The 17,709-nt window shown below is 48.8% G+C and overlaps 3 protein-coding genes across 4 annotated transcripts in view; 2 read left to right on the top strand and 1 right to left on the bottom strand.

Annotated features, from left to right (window-relative positions):
* The first annotated feature begins 691 nt into the window (after positions 1-691).
* On the top strand, positions 692-5,519 carry thoc6 (THO complex 6). 2 transcript variants are annotated; one of them, XM_041062427.1, is made up of 14 exons: positions 692-801; positions 1,857-1,948; positions 2,054-2,118; positions 2,521-2,624; positions 2,910-2,947; positions 3,025-3,073; positions 3,204-3,275; positions 3,436-3,538; positions 3,616-3,665; positions 3,796-3,858; positions 4,206-4,316; positions 4,716-4,844; positions 5,073-5,179; positions 5,265-5,519. In XM_041062427.1, the coding sequence occupies exons 1-13, from the start codon at positions 787-789 to the stop codon at positions 5,151-5,153; spliced, it is 972 nt and encodes a 323-aa protein (XP_040918361.1). In that variant the 5' UTR covers positions 692-786; the 3' UTR covers positions 5,154-5,179; positions 5,265-5,519. The 2 variants fall into 2 exon arrangements, with proteins under 2 accessions (XP_040918361.1, XP_040918360.1); XM_041062426.1 differs by having other exon boundaries at positions 5,073-5,519.
* Positions 5,520-5,879: 360 nt separating this feature from the next.
* On the bottom strand, positions 5,880-15,529 carry med15 (mediator complex subunit 15). Its single transcript, XM_041062401.1, has 18 exons — positions 15,383-15,529; positions 14,232-14,319; positions 13,325-13,376; positions 12,591-12,614; positions 12,269-12,421; positions 11,799-12,076; positions 11,269-11,658; positions 10,895-11,020; positions 9,720-9,863; positions 8,662-8,780; positions 8,419-8,546; positions 7,858-7,992; positions 7,608-7,671; positions 7,443-7,509; positions 7,169-7,326; positions 6,910-7,076; positions 6,680-6,778; positions 5,880-6,500 (listed from the first exon to the last, which is right to left on the bottom strand). The coding sequence occupies exons 1-18, from the start codon at positions 15,448-15,450 to the stop codon at positions 6,364-6,366; spliced, it is 2,397 nt and encodes a 798-aa protein (XP_040918335.1). The 5' UTR covers positions 15,451-15,529; the 3' UTR covers positions 5,880-6,363.
* A 1,881-nt stretch (positions 15,530-17,410) lies between these two features.
* nr1d1 (nuclear receptor subfamily 1, group d, member 1) overlaps positions 17,411-17,709 on the top strand; it is a 10,393-nt gene continuing 10,094 nt past the window's right edge. Inside the window, exon 1 of the mRNA XM_041061862.1 lies at positions 17,411-17,709. This exon is cut by the window's right edge and continues 86 nt beyond it. The gene's annotated coding sequence lies outside the window, so the exon portion shown is untranslated.

Here is a 17,709-nt window from a genome sequence, read left to right as displayed (position 1 = left end):
ACACACATTTTTCAAACATCTGGCGAGCGTGAAGTCCAGGTGTGTGTGTCGGCAGGTGTCTCCTCTGAAACACAGAGCACAACATATCAACACATTCATCTAAATCTTATTCTTATTATGTCCTTTGTGTGTGTGGTTCTTGTTTGTTCAGATGTTTTCCAGGTTTTTAGTTTTTATTTCGCTGTGACACTAAATGAATCAGACGTCAGCACGTCTCACGTGCGTGAGCTCAGAACTCCTCTGTTGAAATGTCAGCACGTGTTTCTGTTGGTTGAACAGTTTGGGTTTAACTGATGTGACAGAGCCCGTTACTGTCTGAACTGAAGTGTTTCATTCAACTTAAATAGCATCGTGCGGGTCCATCACATGAAATCAATAAACGTATTGGTCTGCTGAGCGTTAGAGTGTGTGCAGAGGTGGAGCAGTGAACACATCAGTCTTCGTGTGTGTCTCTGTGGACAGACTCTGTCCCGAACAGGGATCCTTCTCATGTTCTTTACATTTTCACAGGAACAGATTTAAATTCACCTTTAAACTTCTGTTTGTCTGTTTTTGTGGTTTCCGTTGAATTGATTTCTGTTCTGTAGAAATATTTCCCCACGGCCTAAACTACACGTGAGAAATCCAGTGCCGCGTCCTGTACTACATGCCCCAGAATCCGCAGCGTTCGTAATGACGTCACATTCCCTCGCCTTAATTGGACCCTATTCCCTCTTTGCATCGTCGGCGTCGGAATCGCGTAAATTCAGATTTCGTTGTGGTTTCGCAGCAGTTTAACGGAACAGAATGGGTCCTGTAGAGGTAAAGTCTGTGTGTGTGTAAAACTGTTGGTTCTGACCTGAAACTGAGAAACTCGCTGATATTTCAGACTGAAATCCGCTCGTAGCTCTTTGCGTTTTGGCGCTTTGTGTTGTGCTGTTGTCTGAAATGCGGCTCCTGAACATAACGTCTGAAGCAGCTGTGGTATATTTCATTTGGTACCTTATGATGAGTTAGTGAGCGCTGTGTGTGATCTTGTGGCTTGGATCTTGTTGTCTGGGCTCTCCGTCAGAGGAACAGACAGACTGGAACCAAACTCCGTTCAGATTTTTGCTGAATCTGCGTTTTCTTGCGTCTTAGTAAAATGTAAACGGATTGAACACAGAGTCGTGCTGAGGAGAATCTCCTGGTGAATTCGGGTTGTGGTTGATGGAGTTTAAGTGAGACGTTAACCCGTGATTGTGCTGTTTTTAGAGGGAAAGGTGGACATCATGTCAGTGAGATTGAAATGTTTAGAGCTGAGCCTGAATCAAAGCCAATCATGTAAAACAGCTGAAATAAAACCATAAGAAATGTCCTCAGACTGAGCCTGAGTGCAGAAGCACACGCGTCTGTTGTGGTGTGAGGAACTTCATGGCCGTCAGTCCAAAATGTTCCTTCAGCTAAAGCTTTTCAAAGATGAGTGAACTTTCTTTATTGGCGAGTTTGGCCTTAAACTACACAAACATGGCGCTGTTACGTAAAAAATCTGATCAGTTGATATGTTGTTATCAGATTATTGATCAGGCTCTATGGTTTACTGACTTTCACTGTGTGGTATGAGCATGTTTTACCTGCTTCACACATTAAACCATTGATCTGCCAGTTATTTCTGAATTAACTGATTAGTTCGTTGGTCTGTAAAACATCAGAAAATAGTCAGCTATTGATAATAATGATGCTTTTTCTCAGACTCAGCTTTAGATAATTTAATAAAGTTTATCTGTGTCTTTGCTCCTGAAGCTGCTGCAGTCAGTCTTCAGTTTAAAGTTTTCAGGTGAACCGTGAAACACCTTCGGTCGGTGTTCGGTCACAGTCCCTGTCGCTTTTCTCTGCAGCTCCTCCACATGTCGGTTTTCTCTCAGAGTTTCTCTCCCTGCGGTCGATACCTGGCGGCCGGAAACAACTACGGAGAGATCGCGCTGTTCAGGTGAGACGGCGCGAAGCACCTGCCTCGGCTCATCAGAACCACGTGTTGGTCCGCGCGATGCTGTAATGACGCGTAATTAACGGCCACTGTGTTGAACTGTTGCAGCCTGTCTGCAGCTCTGAGTCCAGATGCCACCGGACAGAGTCAGAAACCGGTTCTGACCTTCACCGGTGAGTCTTTGATCCTACAACATACACGTTACACACACACACACACACACACACACACACACACACACACAGATTGGGTTGAATTCGGTCAGAGGAGAATGTCCGGATGGTTCGTCCGGTCTCATGAGGACTGATGTGCTAAAGATCATTTCCATTAAAACAGTGTCAAACCTTTAAGTGACGTCACGTGTGGAAATCATCATAATCACTGATCACTTTTCTGTCTCATCGGTTAATCGACTTTTCTGCTGCAGTTGTAGTCACGTGATCTGTTCCCGCCGCTCAGAGGAAAACTTTGTGCTTTGGTTTTTATCCCATTAATCTGACACCTGGTCACCTGGACACCTGGACACAGGTCGGATCAGTCATCAGAGCTTTGTGTCGGTCTCTTGTCTCCTTCAGCTCACGAAGGTCCGGTCTTCTCTCTCCTGTCCACGGACTGTCACCTCCTGAGTGCAGGAAACGGGGAGGTCAGCGCCTGGAGCTGGACCGAACTCATCAAGAAGGTGGTCTCCGCTTTAAAGGACCAGTTCGCGGTTTTTCAGTCTGTCTAAAACCAGTCGGGTCCACGTGAGCTGTGATGATTTAATCAGATCAAACCATTCACTCACTCACTCACTCACTCACTCACTCATTCAGTCACAGATGGACACAGAGCAAACACAGACCTGCTGGTCTGAGACAGATCGAAAACCTGAACTGCTCCTTTAACCTTAAACCAGAACCACGTCTCACTGAGGTGTGGACGGATGGTGGACATGTGTCTCATATCTAACTCTGTATTTCCTCAGAACGTCAAACCTCTGTGGACAAAAAGACCCAACTACAAGTGAGAAACCGCCCCCACCATGTTTTTACTGTCTGTCCCACAGCACCGCCCTGCTGACCGTCTGTCTCCCCCCTCAGGTCCAGTCTGGAGATCCCAGAGATCAACTCCATGGTCATCAACCCCAGAGTGAGTGCACGCACGCACGCACACACCTGATCTACCATCTTTATCATCTGTGGAAACTGAGCAGCAGTTCGTGGTAACAGAGGCTGAAGGCAGAGGATGATTGACATGTTTCTCTGTCCCTGTGTCTCAGGATAACAGTCTCGTGGTCGGAGGAGGAGACAACAACATCCACATCCTGGACCTGGAACATGGAGTCTTCAAGGTGTGTCAGGTTTATCTGCAGAGTTGGACCTCTGCTCCCGGGAATCCTGGGATTTACTGTTAGCAAACATTTAGAGTCCTCATCAGGCCTGGACCTGAGGACCAACTGACAACCTGTCCTGTGGTACCTGTCCTGACCGTTCTGACCTTTCTGTCCTCAGTCGGTCCTGCAGGGACACTCAGACTACGTCCACTGTGTGACAGTGAGAGAGAGGGAGGCAGAGATCCTGTCGGGGGGGGAGGACGGAGCGGTGAGGATCTGGGGTGAGTGACGGAGGACGTGTCTTCTATCAGAAAACAGCGTGTATTTAAAACACTGATGTTTGTGTCCTGTCCATCAGACAGCAGGATGTATCAGTCTGTCCACTGCATTGAGGTCTACAAGTACGAGGTGAGACAGCTGAAGACGCTGCCGATGTGTGTGCTGTGTGTGTGTGTGTGTGCGCACGTGCGCTGTTTCATGTCTCATAAGAATGAGAACTGAGCTGGCCGTGTCTGTCCTCGGGTGTGTCTGTCCTCAGGTGTGTGCGCGGCCTCAGTACGGTAAATGGATCAGCTGTTTGACCACCGACTCCGACTGGATGGTAAGAAAACACGTGATGCGTTCAAGTCCTCCCGTTTGAACGGATCAGTTAATGATGTGAGTCATTTCTTTAATGATAAAAGCCAAAGAGGATTTAACACTGCATCGTACAGAAAAGTGTCTTCGGGGTTTGGACTGTTTGGACTCTGGACCAGACGTGTGAACGCATCACTTCAGGCTGGAGGAAATGAAACAGATCGATTTATAGACGATCAGTGATTCTAACAGGTGTCGCAACCTGACAGCCAATCAGAAGGTGAACAGGCTGAGTGTGAGTGTGCAGGAGGATCTGTGTGTGTCAGCCTCCTCCTCCTGTCTCTGACCCGTGTCCTTCCTCGTCTCCTGCAGCTGTGTGGTGGAGGTCCGTCTCTGTCCCTGTGGCACCTCCGCTCTCTGTCTCCCACGTCCACCTTCCCTCTGACAGGCTGTCAGAGACAGGCCGCCTTCTACCAGGACATGGTGAGAAACAGCATCTTCAGCGTCTGTTTCCTGTTTGTCTCTCCACGCCGCCGGCTCAGACTTTATGCTGGCGGAGAGTCAGTTCATTAGTTTGGGAGGTGGAGCTTCATCAGGCGTCATCACATCCTTATGTTAAAGTCACAGAGGAACTGCAGGACAGTAGTTTACAATCAGATGGAAGACAAACACCAGACAATTGTTTCAGTTCACAAACTTACTGACATTAACATGACGTGTGTGTGTGACAGTAACTGGTTACTGACCTGGGTGCAGCTCAGGTACAGTGAACACACCGTGGTTTCATGTTGTTCTTCAGCTTCTGTAGAAACCTGATGGATAAACGTGACACGTGAAGAGTCTCACTTCACGTGTGTTGCTGTGGGCTTGTCTCTGTCGTAGATCCTGGCGGTGGGTGAAGGTCCGTTTGTGTCTCACTGTCTGCTGGGGGGAGAGGTCAAAGCTCAGATCCCCTGTTCTCCACAGAGCCTCAACACACTGCAGCTCAACACCAACAGCACGGAGCACCGGGTGAGACCCTGAACGCAGCACGCCCTCACTGTCACGGGGGATCCTTCAGTGTTGTGACAGAAACACGTTGGTCTGAGCAGATCTGAGATCAGCTGTTTGCTGAATGAAAAACAGGAAGTTGCTCCTCTGCTCGTCTTTAACGTGTTGTGTTTTAATGAAATGTGAAGGACGGTCACAGCTCTGACACGATGTCCTCCAACGTTAAACGTGCGTTTCCTGTCTGTGCAGGTGCTGACGGTCGGAGGCAGCAGCGATCACATCGACGTCTTCACCAACCTGGCGTACAGAGCGTTCTCCCTCAGCTTCTGAACACACAGTCTCTCTGGAGCTGTGAGGACACTCTGACATTCCCCAGGCCCTGGACTCCAGGCCCTGGACTCCAGACCCTGGACTCCAGGCCCAGGACTCCAGACCCTGGACTCCAGGCCCAGGACTCCAGGCCCAGGTCTGAGCCCTCATACAGACCTCAGGAGGCGTGAGGACCAGACGCCGTGTCCTCACTACGATGGTTTCAAACCAAAATGCATCCACACGGCCACAGAGAGAGACACACACACACCTACCTACAGACACACACAGACACACACCTACACACACAGGTGAAGCTCTGAGATCAGAAGCTCAGTTCACAGCTTTTATATAATTTAGTCTGAATAAAATATTTTTGTCTTTATACAAACTGTTGTTTTGTCACAGAATCATTTAAAGTCGAAGGTTCACTGAGGAGCTCTGAACTATGAACCCTTTATTAGTCGTATTCAGCGACCTGCACACACCTGCATGAGTGTCACACCTGTGTGAGCGTCACACATGCACCTGCACACACCTGTGTGAGCGTCACATATGCACCTGCACACACCTGTGTGAGCGTCACACATGCACCTGCACACACCTGTGTGAGCGTCACACATGTGCACCTGCACACACCTGTGTGAGCGTCACACATGCACCTGCACACACCTGTGTGAGCGTCACATATGCACCTGCACACACCTGTGTGAGCGTTCTCTTGTTTGTCTCCAGGATTTAAAAAACTGAACTTAAACATTTTTATTTGCAATAGAAAAAAATACAGTTATATTTTCACTTTGAAAACCAAAGTGTTCAAACCTTTTGCCCACATCAGCACTTCTCTGTGCTACAAACCACAAACTCATTCCAACTAAATAATAAACACAAACAAACTCATGATGCATTCAGGGAGCAGAATATAAGCTGGGATAAAAGACTGTCGAGCTGTTTCCATGTCGGTTTCCCTTCATGTTACCTGTGGAAGAGTTAAACCGACCCGTCGCTGCAGAAACATACGTGTAAATATTATCTACAAGCGGCTCTGCCTAAAATCTGCTGTCTCACTAATGGACTTCTGAATACAGTGGCGACTAGTGCGTCCTAGCAGGACGTTAATAGACAGAGGAGACTGGTCGGAGATCAGATGAGAATGTAGTGTTCATGCACACTGTGTGTGTGTGTTACTGTGGCCGCAGCAGGTGATGTCAGGTGAGCAGTGGGCGGGGCCTCAGGCCGCAGACAGACAGGCCTGGCGGACGCTCTGAGCCCAGGCGTTGAGCAGCTCCGTCACTGAGTGTTTGTCCGGTAGCTGCAGCAGTTTGGACGTCATGTTCCTGTGGACGGTCTGCAGGAAGCTGTTTGCACCTGACGGACACAGACAGAGACGTACGAGGACACGGTTACAACCAGGTCTGAATGATCAGACCTCGCGTCGGGACAGTTCGGTGCATGTTGTGTCACATTCTGATGGAACATGAGGAACAAGATGTTCAAATATAAAGAGGAAAACAGGCATCAACGTCCACACCGCTCTGCTGTCTCACCGTACTGATCCCTGTCGTCGGCCCAGTGAGGACTCTGGTCGGGATAATCGGCAGGAACGCTGAGCTGCAGGGGAGGAACGCTGGGGAGGTTTTTATCGTCTGTCAACAGAACAAACACACAGCTGATATCATCAACATGAACCTCACACTGTTGGCTGTATAAACCAAACTGAATCCGACGGCTCGTCCGACACGTGGACTCTGTCCTGACCGTCTGTCTCCAGTCTCACCCAGTTTGCAGACGAGGTGCACGGTGCCGTTGTTGCTGCAGTAGGAAGGATCCAGGTTGACCAGGAACTTGATGTCGAGGCGAGCCACCTCTCCCTGCAGGATGTTGGGAATGGTCTGCCGCTCGTCCTCCTCGTGCTTCCTCTTGCGACCAGAGATGTTGGGACCCCTGAGGGACGGAGGTGTGTATGTATACATAAATATATTTAACGGTGCTTCCTTTACATCTAACCTGTGTGCGACTCCAGAGGTTAAACCTACGTGATGGGGGGTCCGTGGATGGCGGCCATGGCGGGGGCGAAGGTTCGGTACAGGGAGTGGTTGAAGACTGGAGAGCGGATGTTGGCCATGACGGCGTCCAGCAGCGGCTGACACAGATACTGCTGCTTGGTGGCCACAGGAGGGGGAGGGGGGGTGGGCTGAAACAACAGGCACAGACTCTTACTGCTTCTACCTGTGTCAGAATAAAAGACTCACCTAACGACACAGGTGCAGACGGGGAGACCAAAGAGGAACCAGAAGCACCCGCTCTTACCACAGCCATGTCGTTCTTCAGCTTCTCTAAAGCGATTTCACATTTCTGCAGAGTCCTCAGAGGACACCTGCAGGTCAGAGGACACACAGGACCATTACAGAGACGCTCGCGGTGGATTCAGGTGAACCACTGTCGATGAGCAGCGTTCGCAGCTCGGCCTGTTACCTGGTCGTTGGATCCGTCAGGATGTTCAGCAGACTCTTCATCTTACTCAGGTCCTTCTTTCTGTCTGTTACCAATGAAAAACAAAAACCTGTCTCATGATCACGTTCTTGATCAGCTGACTGATACTGATTCTAAAATCTCTGCAGGACCCACGCAGAGTCAGTTTACTGTCAGATTATTACACAGAAAAGAGCTGACTCGTTTTGCGTTGGTCAAACAATCGACTGACCGCGGCCGCTCTGAGGCTGACCTTCGTTCTTGTCGATCTTGTTGATCATCCTGCGCAGAGGTTCGATGTATTTGGAGAGCTGTTTGAGTTTCTCCATGTACTGCTGGTCCTCCAGGGACGTGGCTCCGGCTGGACTCATCACTGAGCTGGGGTTACCTGAGGACATGTAAATGGTAAATTTATCTCATCTTATGTGCCGCTCAAAGTACTTTCACACTACAACGCGCATTCACACTGCACTTCGACTTTTACAACACAGCGTTTTTTCACTAACACACCAACACAGCACTGTGCTCATCAGAGTGTGGAGGAGCCGGGAATCGAACCAGCGATTCTGATTGGAGGACGACCCCCTGAGAGAAGACTCACACACAACAAAAACAGTATGAACCTATGTCAAACACATCATGTCCATGCTGAAACTCCCACTGTCTCCTGAGCTGTAGAGCTGAACAGCCTGTGTTCCAGTGTTTTCTTGCCAAATGAACGAGCCCTTCTATGGGAAACACTGCAGCAGCGGCTGGTTTTAGTGGAACCAGCATGGCTGAAGCTGATGGAGGCTCAGTGTGTGTGTGTGTGTACCTGGAGTGTTGAGCGGTCCAGGAGAGGGGACTCCATAGTTCACGGGGGTCCGGGCAGTGGCGGGGCTCTGTGAGGGCTGAGGGGACGGGCTGGGCTGGAACCCCCCTGGAGATGGTGTGGGACCAGAGCTGGAGAGAGGAGGCAGGAAGTGCTTTACTGACCAGTGCCATAGCTGGTGTTACTGGTTTGTTTTACTTGGAGCTTTTCAGATTAAAACCCTGGAAATGTGAACTCCTGTCGTACCTGGCCGAGTTGGGCTGTGATGTGGGGGGCTGGGGTGACGGCTGAGGAGGAGGCGGCATCGACTGCGGCGTCTGGACCTGCACAGGTGAGGGCGATGACATCACTGAATGCTGCTGTACCTATGGAGGTGATTGAGCAGAGGAGATGGCAAACGAGCCAATCAGACGCAGAGCGGCTGTGTATCCGGTTCAGACTTTCTGAGCCGAACCGAGCACCTCCAGCTCAGGGCAGAGCAGAGGCTGCGTCCATGTACAGACGTCGGCTCAGGACTGTTTCCCAAACATGGTCACAGATTTATGACGACGTGTTTTTGGATTTCAGGGTTTTATGTTGTATGTTTTAATGTCTTTTAAATTTCAAAATGACAATTTCAAAATGACAATTTCAAATTCTGCCACATTCAATTTGACACATGCTCCGTAATATTCATCGCATCGCCTGACACCATCTCACACCGTGTGAGTAGTCAGAGCTTCTCAACCTAAAGAAATAAAGCTTCTCCTTTGCTTTACATTTATATTAGTGTAGTAAAACATGACTTTGTTCTATAATCCTGTAGGTATAATAAAAAACCCATTACTGTTGTATTTCAGTCTGAAGCACAGACGTTGGATTGATATTCAGACTTCTCGTGTTGTTGTAGAGGAGTATAACCTGAACACAGGTTAAAGGAGTGCGGAAGCTTGTTTTCCAGCCCTGAGTTTTGCCTGCAGGTAACCAAGCCTGTCCCAGGGAGCTCTGATTAATCTCCACACACTCGGTGTCTTGTCTTGCTAATACATCAAGTGTGGGTGCTGGGACGGACCTGACTTCCACCAGCCTGAGAGACAAGGCTCCGGGTGAGAAGACAGATTTCAGTTATGCCCAGGCCTATGTTCATTTCCCCTGGCCTGGGTGTAAACGCCACTTTCCATTCTGAAAATGGTCTCAAGTGTCTGAGCCCAAAAACGTGGAAGCGGCAGGGCGGGATGAGGTGAGAAGGCTGCTGACAGACGGAAGCACACTGTGGGAGGCACAGGGATGGTTCAGGGGTCAGAGGTCACACCGGGGATAAATACCTGCTGCGTCATCTGCTGTCCTCCCACTGCAGCAGCGGCGGCGGCGGCGGCAGCGGCGGCGGCGGCAGCGTTTGAAGGAGGGATGGAAGGGTTGAGGGCGGCTCGTGGCACCCGGGTGGGAAGGGCCATCCCTGGACGAACCAACTTCAGAAGACCACACACAACAGAGACACAACGGGACAGGTGAGCAGAGAGGAGGCAGACACACAGCGCGACGCACACACATACAGATGTTGTCAGTGTGAAGGACAGACACAGCTGGAGCTTCATTAATGACCTCATGAGTTTCACCAACAGGGACGTGAGAGGAGGGAAGGTGCTGCAGCGCGTAGATCTGAACACCTGAGCCGTCAAACACTTCTTCTGTCTCCATGTTTGTGCCGACAGAAATATTCAAGTACGTTTATCAAAATAACGATCATTATTGAGTATTAGGGCCTGTGTCCATACAGAGTCTTTTATCAGTTGTTCCCAATAAAGACAGAGGGTATGAGGCTGCGCCCAGTGTCTCTGTCCACAGCCACACCTCCTCACCTGGAAGGACACGTCCCACTGAGGCTGAGTCCTAAACACAGCACAGGTTTCATGCTGCTACATGCAGCAGTGCTCCTGAGCTCCCTGCCAGAAAAAACCTACAAGGACGTCCGTCTTAAATGTGAATAACACAGTTAGGGGTTTGGTTAAACATCTTTCATATTGGTTGAGTTTTGCTTTGGGTCTGTTTGCAACACATTTGTCATCCACTTCAGATTCTGCAAACCTGTCACAACATTTTTATTCCAGTAAAAATGCAAACTCTTGATTCCTCTGGAGAATCACAGTCTGTCTTTCTGTCACTTTTCGAGGATCATTACAGCAAATTCTCCTTCGTGGAATCTGCAGCAGCTGTCCTCTGACCTGAGGCCTGAAACACAAAGTCCACTTCAGAAGGAAACAGTCTACCGGCTTATTTGGGTGTCGGGTGTCCCTGGTCTGTGCTCCTGCAGTCTGTGAGTTTCACTGAGTTTTCCCTGGTGTTAGTTTGTGGCTGGAACTGTTTCATTATGTTTTAAACATTTTAAAAAGATGGACAGATCTGGTGACCAGGTGAGTACTGGAGCGTGTTCAGCAGCATGTGATCTGATTTAGAGCTGTTACACATAAATCATGTGAGCTCGTGGCGGCTTCAGTCTCACCTGTCCAGGTCCGGCGGCTGCAGCAGCTGCGTTGAGCTGCGCCTGTGCTGCGGCCTGCTGAGCTTGCTGCGCTGCCTGCTGTGCATGCTGGGCCTGCTGCTGCTGCTGCAACGCTGCACGGGCCTGCTTTCACACACACACACACACACACAAAAGGCAAGGCATGTAAGCAGGGACCCATAATACCTTTCTTCAGAGAGAAAGGAATTGTGGGTCAGGGAAGCCCTGATCTCCCTCACTTACAAACTGTAAATGTCACTATGGAACTGACTGGACATGTTTCTTAGGTAAGATAAACAGTAGCTGAGCAGGTGCAGGCTCAAACACTATCATAATAATGATAAAGCACAACTCTCTGATTCATCAGTTCTCACCTGCAAAGCCTGGATCTTGAACTGCTGCTGCTGCTGCTGCTGCTGACTCAGTGAGTTGATGGGAACGTGCTGAGCAGATGTCATCTGTCCAGGCAGGGACTGAGGCACCATGCCGGACTGCTGCTGCTGCTGCTGAGAGTGTGGAGGCATCTGGCCCGGCTGAGGCTGACCCTGAACCTGCTGCTGCTGATGAACCATTTGTTGAATGGACTGAGCCTGAGCCTGGGCCTGAGCCTGGGCCTGGGCCTGGGCCTGGGCCTGGGCCTGAGCCTGAGCCTGAGCCTGAGCCTGAGCCTGGGCCTGGGCCTGAGCCTGAGCCTGAGCCTGATGCTGGAGTTGTAGCTGCACCATCTGCTGCTGCTGTTGCTGCTGAATCCTCGTCTGGTGCATCTGCAGGATGGAAGAATCGAACAGTGTTGGCTGATATCATTTCTTCATCATCAGTGAGAGAAAACTAATCCAACAATGGCTGTCCCTCTGCACAGTCTGTGAAAAGCTTCTAATCTAAATGTGGTGTTATGATTGTGTACCTGGTTCTGCTGCTGCTGGTTCTGGGCCTGCTGCTGCTGTTGCTGCTGGAGCTGCTGGTTCTGGTGGTGGTGTTGCTGCTGCTGCTGCTGCTGCTGCTGCTGCTGCTGCAGCTGCGCTCTCAGCTGCTGAACCTGAAACTGCTGCTGCTGCATGACGTTCTGCTGCTGCTGCTGGGCCTGCTGAAACTGCTGAAACTGGAGGGACTGCTGCTGCTGCTGCTGCTGTTGCTGCTGCGCCTGCACCATCTGCTGCATTGGCATCTGGCCTGGACCCCCCACTGCGGAGTGAGTGAGAAGGAGATGAAGGCCTGACCCAGTCTACAGCTCAGAAGCAGTCTGAGGAGAGCTCTGGAGTCAAACACACACAATGTGCCAAAGCGGAGACACAAAGTAAAACCGGCTCTGACGCCAAAATATGCAGCTCAGACGCAGCCAGCATCCACCGAACCACATGGAGGAAACACACTCACTGGCTTGTGGGTTTCCAGCCACCCCTGCCATGGCATGCATCGGCCCCATGGCCCCCATGCCACCCACTGGAGCACCAGTGGGGCGAGGCCCCATGCCAATGGCGCCTGGGCCCCCTCCAACCCCTGTCAGGTTAGTCAGGGTATTCATGGGATCTAGCAAAAGGGTAGACAACAGACAATATTACGCAGCTCCGACATGCACAGCAGAAATCATGAACACCGTGAGTCTGGTAGTGACAGGTCCAGCAGAGGACAGAACAAAGCAAAGAAAAAATAAAATGAGAAGTGAACCGAACAGAGACAAAACACAAAGTCCACTTACCTGGACCTCCCATGGTCTTCTTGTCTGTTAATAAGGAAGGAGTAATTAGTAAGTGTTTCACTCGGATTCCTTTCTGAAGCTTTGCCTAACTGTGAGCGCAGCGCTTCAGTTTCAGTGTTACCCACACACAACACATGGACTCACATGGACTTTGCACTCAAACACGATGGTCACGTTTGAAATGTCAAAGCTTGGAACCAGCAGTTTGGACACAGGTATGTGAGATAGAGGCCTGCTCTGTGACTATCTCTGCTGCCGGCTTTAAGGCAGAACAACAGTGTCCTCCACAAGGACTGAGGACTCCTGAACCAGACCAGAGTCTGTATCAGACCGGTCTTCTTTCTGAGCACTCTCTGGGCTTCTCACAGCTGCAGGGTTCCTGCAGGGTTTACATTTTCAGGACGTATCAGCAGGAACAGTTAAAGTCATCAATTCAATGAACTGATGTCACCTGGCCCCAGATTTACAGCAGAAAATGACTCGTTCACTGAAGGTGAACACTGAATGACTGACTTCACTATGTGGGCCAGGAAAAAAACATTTACGACCATTATCAATAAAATGTAAGAGTTTCTAAAAACTTTCTAAGGCCTTTTTGTGGAAACTGCTTTAAGTGGTTTTTAAGACTTTTCAAGATGTGCAGAACTTTCAGTCCAGCACTGGGAGCAGCTACGTGTGTGTGGCCGCCTGAGTCTGAGCTTTATTTTGAAAAAATGTGCCGGTCAAAAACTTACGGATGTCTCTGAAGTGTATGATCAGCCTCGCGACCAGAGACAAATACTCCTCCTGGAAAAAACACAGAAAACTAGGTTTGAGTCAAAGATCATGGGTTCTACAGTAAGGTGAACACCCAACGCACACATCCAAAAGCACGCAGGAATGGTGGAAAAGGAAAAAATGGACTGTTTTAAACTGGCCAGCAAAGAGTCTGGATCTCAATCTGTTCGAAAATCTATGGTGTGAGCTGAAATCTGCCCCTGGGGAAAGGAATCCTGCAAACGTTCAAGAGCTTGAATCAGAATCAGAATCAGATTTATTGGCCAAGTTTGTACATACAAACAAGGAATTTGACTCCGGTTTTTCTTCCTCTCCTGCGGTACAGCAACAAAGACAACAACAACAACAACACACAACCGACGGAACACTAATGGTGCAATGGGACAGTCTGAATGTGGGTAGTGCAATTTGTTCCAGAAAAGATAACTATATAACTATTTACATATATATAAATATATATTCAGACTATTATAAATATATATGAACAAAATGCAAAGGAAGAGTGGGAGAAAATACCTGCTAAAAAGTGCAAGAAGCTCACAGATGGCTACAAGAAACGTTTGGAGGCAGTCATCGCTGCCAAAGGGTGTGCAACCAAATATTAAGGAGGGGTGCTTTTATTACTGTCCGTGCCATTTCCTGTTAGAACATGTAAGCTGAAAAATAATGTTTTGGTTAAATAAAATTCTGATGATATTAATTTGGCACATTTTCCTTTATTTCTGTAGATATGTACAGGTTGTGCAAAAAAGGAAAGGGTGCCAACAACAGTGAGCAGGACTGTAAAACCCTGCTTGGTGGCTTTAACAGGAGTCTCTGTGACAGGCTTCCATCTTTCATGAATATTCAGAAACATGAACTTACTCTGGATTTGGCTTTGACATAAACGTGGTTCTCCATGTCGTTGCTAGACTTGGTGTGTGCAGTTCCTGCTTTCCTCATGGCCTCTTCACTGGAAGGACACAGAAATAACACTCATTATTTTCCAAACTCAATACAGTCAAAAATGACTTGCATGTTTCTGTGGATCTGCGATTTTCTCCCACACAGTGGAAAAAACATTTCTGATGCTGAGATGGATCTTTGTGTTTGCTCTTCTTCTCAGTAAACATGTTCATCTAAGTGTTGTGTGTGTTACTCACTGTAACGGCTCAGTTACAGCTGCAGGATGTGTAAAATGTCAGAGATCGATAGGAATATAGATGCATCGTGTTTTGACTGTTTCTTTAGCTGCACTTGCCTGAGAAAAATAAATCCTCGGTCCACGGTTTAATAAGCGGGAAATGTGTTTACACTTTAGTGAATAATGCGAATTTACACTTTTGAATATTCAAGATAACAGCAGAGCTGCTCACTGTCTCACGTCTGTTCTCTCATTTAAATCGTGCAAACAGCGACTGACATGTTCACTGTGTGTTTCAGGTTTTATTCACGTTTAAATGGACTGACCTCCAAACGGCCTCAGACTCAGTGCTTTTATTTCTCTTACAGATTTTAAAATGCCCACAGCTCAGACTTGCTCAGTAAATCAATACATTCAGTCAGATCATTAAGCTTTAAATATTTATTAGCCGCTGTTTTTATAACTATCGTCATTGTTGGTTGTGTGATGCTGGGGCTACCTGATTAAATAAGTTACTAAACATGAGAGATAGTTGAAAGCCTGCACTGATAATCAGTGATGGAAGAAGTACCCAGAACTCCTTCAGTAAAACCACTGACTACTGAACATCAGTAAAGCTGCTAATGATGTCATAAATTTACATTACGCGTTGTTTGTGTTAATTTTATTTACGCCGAATTAAAGAGCGAACCGGAAACCCTTGGTTGTATACTCTCTGTCATGTTTACGGACCCGCGCTAACTGTATCTTTACACAGCTCGGTCTTAATTCGCCGTTTTTTAAGCACGGTTTGACGTGACGCTCTTTCCAGCCGAGCTAACATTAGCTTAGCGCGTGAGGCTAACAGAAGCAGAAAGATGGATTTTAGAAGCTCGGAAGTTAGATATCTCACATCTGAGCGACGACTTTCTGTCGGAACTGGGGACTCCTCCAGTCGCTGTCCGGTCCCGGGACTTCCATCGCACCAATTCTGTCTTATTCGAGGATTTTTCCACCGGAGTTGAATGTTTTCCCTCTCCTCTTCCTTGTTCCGCTCCAAGGAAAATGGCGGCTGTTAGCGCCGCGAGCAGGACAGACGTTGAACTGCTCGCTGCAGCTGCTGCACCGGTGGAGGGAAACAGCGGCGCGTGGGCCGACAGCGGCCCCGCAGCGACAACATGCGGCCCGTGAACTGAAGCTGAAGTTTTCAGGTGTTTTCACATTCACTGCAGGTTTTACCGATGAAATAACAGACGTGTAAATAAAACCTGGTAGAAAGAAGATCAAATGAAAGATCAAACCATAGACTGTACAAAAAGGATCGAACAGGCGTCTGACAGATGATAAGACCGGCATTCAGCCATCAGCGCAGCAGGTCACAGGGCTCATCCTCCATATACACTGCTGCCGGTTACTGTTGACATAATACAACTGTTCCACTCCCACTTCCACTCAAACAAAATTCTTCTTCTTCTTCTTCTTATTATTATTATTATACTTCTTCGCAGTAGTGATGCAGCTCAGTCACAGAGCCACAGGCTGCTTTCAGCCCCTGCAGTTTACCCTCCGAACATCTGATGAAGAAAAATGTGCTGTACTGCAGGTGAGCAGCAGGAGGCGCCATCAGCCTGTCTGTGCCGCTCTGAGTTTACATTCACCTCTACAGTGAAAGCACTGAGACCATCAGAGGAACGGAAGCAGCAGCAGGCTGAAGCCGGAGCTGGAGCCACATTCAGAGGAGACCTGAGGTCCATCTTTACCGGTGTTTAGCCACTGCACAATGGAACATCAATAATTAGCTGTCTGCACTGAGTGTCAAACCTAAAGGGCCCAGTATCTTCACCCTGTGACCTTCAAATTTATCATTTGATCATTTTTATCATATCAATATTGATGTTGTCACTTTCAACATGTCACTGACGACTATGTTGTTCTATTTTTCACAGCTGCATTGTGTAAATGTTTTTATATGATTTATTTTTCTGTTTATTGTGCTTGTTCTGTAGAATTGACAAAGAACTGTCTTCTTATCTGAATCATCCAGTCACCACATCACTTCATTCTCTGACTGATCTGAGATCTGAGAGTTCGTCAGAGCATCATAAAGTTCTGCAGTCCTGCTTCTTCAGAGTACCTGAAACAACACGATGTGAAGAGGGGAATGGAAGTGGGTGACTGCGCTGCAGACTGGATCCAGAGCCTGGTGGAGAAGCTGGTTGACTTGGAGTCACTGGCTGTCTCAGTCCTCACTGATATTGTGTCCTTCAGTCCACCTGAGGAGAGCACAAAGGACGCTCTGCGTTTTGGGCCTTGGAGGTCTGGGATCAGATCGATGAGCCTGAAGAGGAGCACCATGAACTTTAACAACACAGACAATCTGAAGAGCGACATGTCGTCTCAGGCTCTGAGTGCCTGGGTCAGTGGTGCAGCCCTCCACATTCAGATGCTGATCCACCTGGTGAGACTCGGACAGATTCCTCCTCGAGGTTTACCAGAGCAACCTGGACACCCTGTCCACAAGGCACAGGGAAATGGTAGAAAACAAGTGCACTGTGAGATGGGTGGCTGAGTGTGGTTTGTTGTCTTGTGTCTCCTTCAGTCTGGGCGTCCTGTGTCAGAAGGGTGGGGGGCCTTTTAGCTGTCTGTGCCCGGGACCTGGTGTCACATCGTCCGTCCGTGGTAAAAGTGCAAATAACATTAAAGTTTAAATTTGAATGAACAAAGCTCGAGTTCCAGGGTCTCTGAGGGTTCTTCCTGGTTCCACTGTCCCCTCCCCGCTAACTACAACACCAGCTGCCCGCCTATACTTCCCATAATGCCCCTCTCTGTCTCAGAACAGCGGGCACCTCCACGTGCTCGGGGATTTAAACAAGCGTCTTACTACACAGAGGAGGGGCGGGAAAGTGTGTCACTGGGGCACGAGGCTCTCCCCGCGGTCACATGGTCCCGTTTTCTGCCGCGTGCGGACACGGCGGCCCCAGCACATTCACATCATCATCAAGCAGGGCGCGCGCCCTGTTTGAAAAAATACAGAGCGAGAGAGGAAAGCGCGTGCAGCAGATGACAGGCTCCTCGTGCGGCAGATAGACATCACTTCTGGTCAAGTCAGTCGGTAGAAAAACAGAGCGATGCAGTAGAGTCTCAGTAGAGACGGTTCTCCTTCTTCTTCTGTGGTGTTTTACTTTTACTTTTCCCCGTCTGTGATGCGGGCGGCGGAGCGGCGAATCTCCGGGATCTTTA

Source organism: Toxotes jaculatrix, chromosome 18 (assembly GCF_017976425.1).
Source record: "Toxotes jaculatrix isolate fToxJac2 chromosome 18, fToxJac2.pri, whole genome shotgun sequence".
NCBI classification, from domain to species: Eukaryota; Metazoa; Chordata; class Actinopteri; family Toxotidae; genus Toxotes; species Toxotes jaculatrix.
This window is presented reverse-complemented; position numbering and strand designations above follow the sequence as displayed.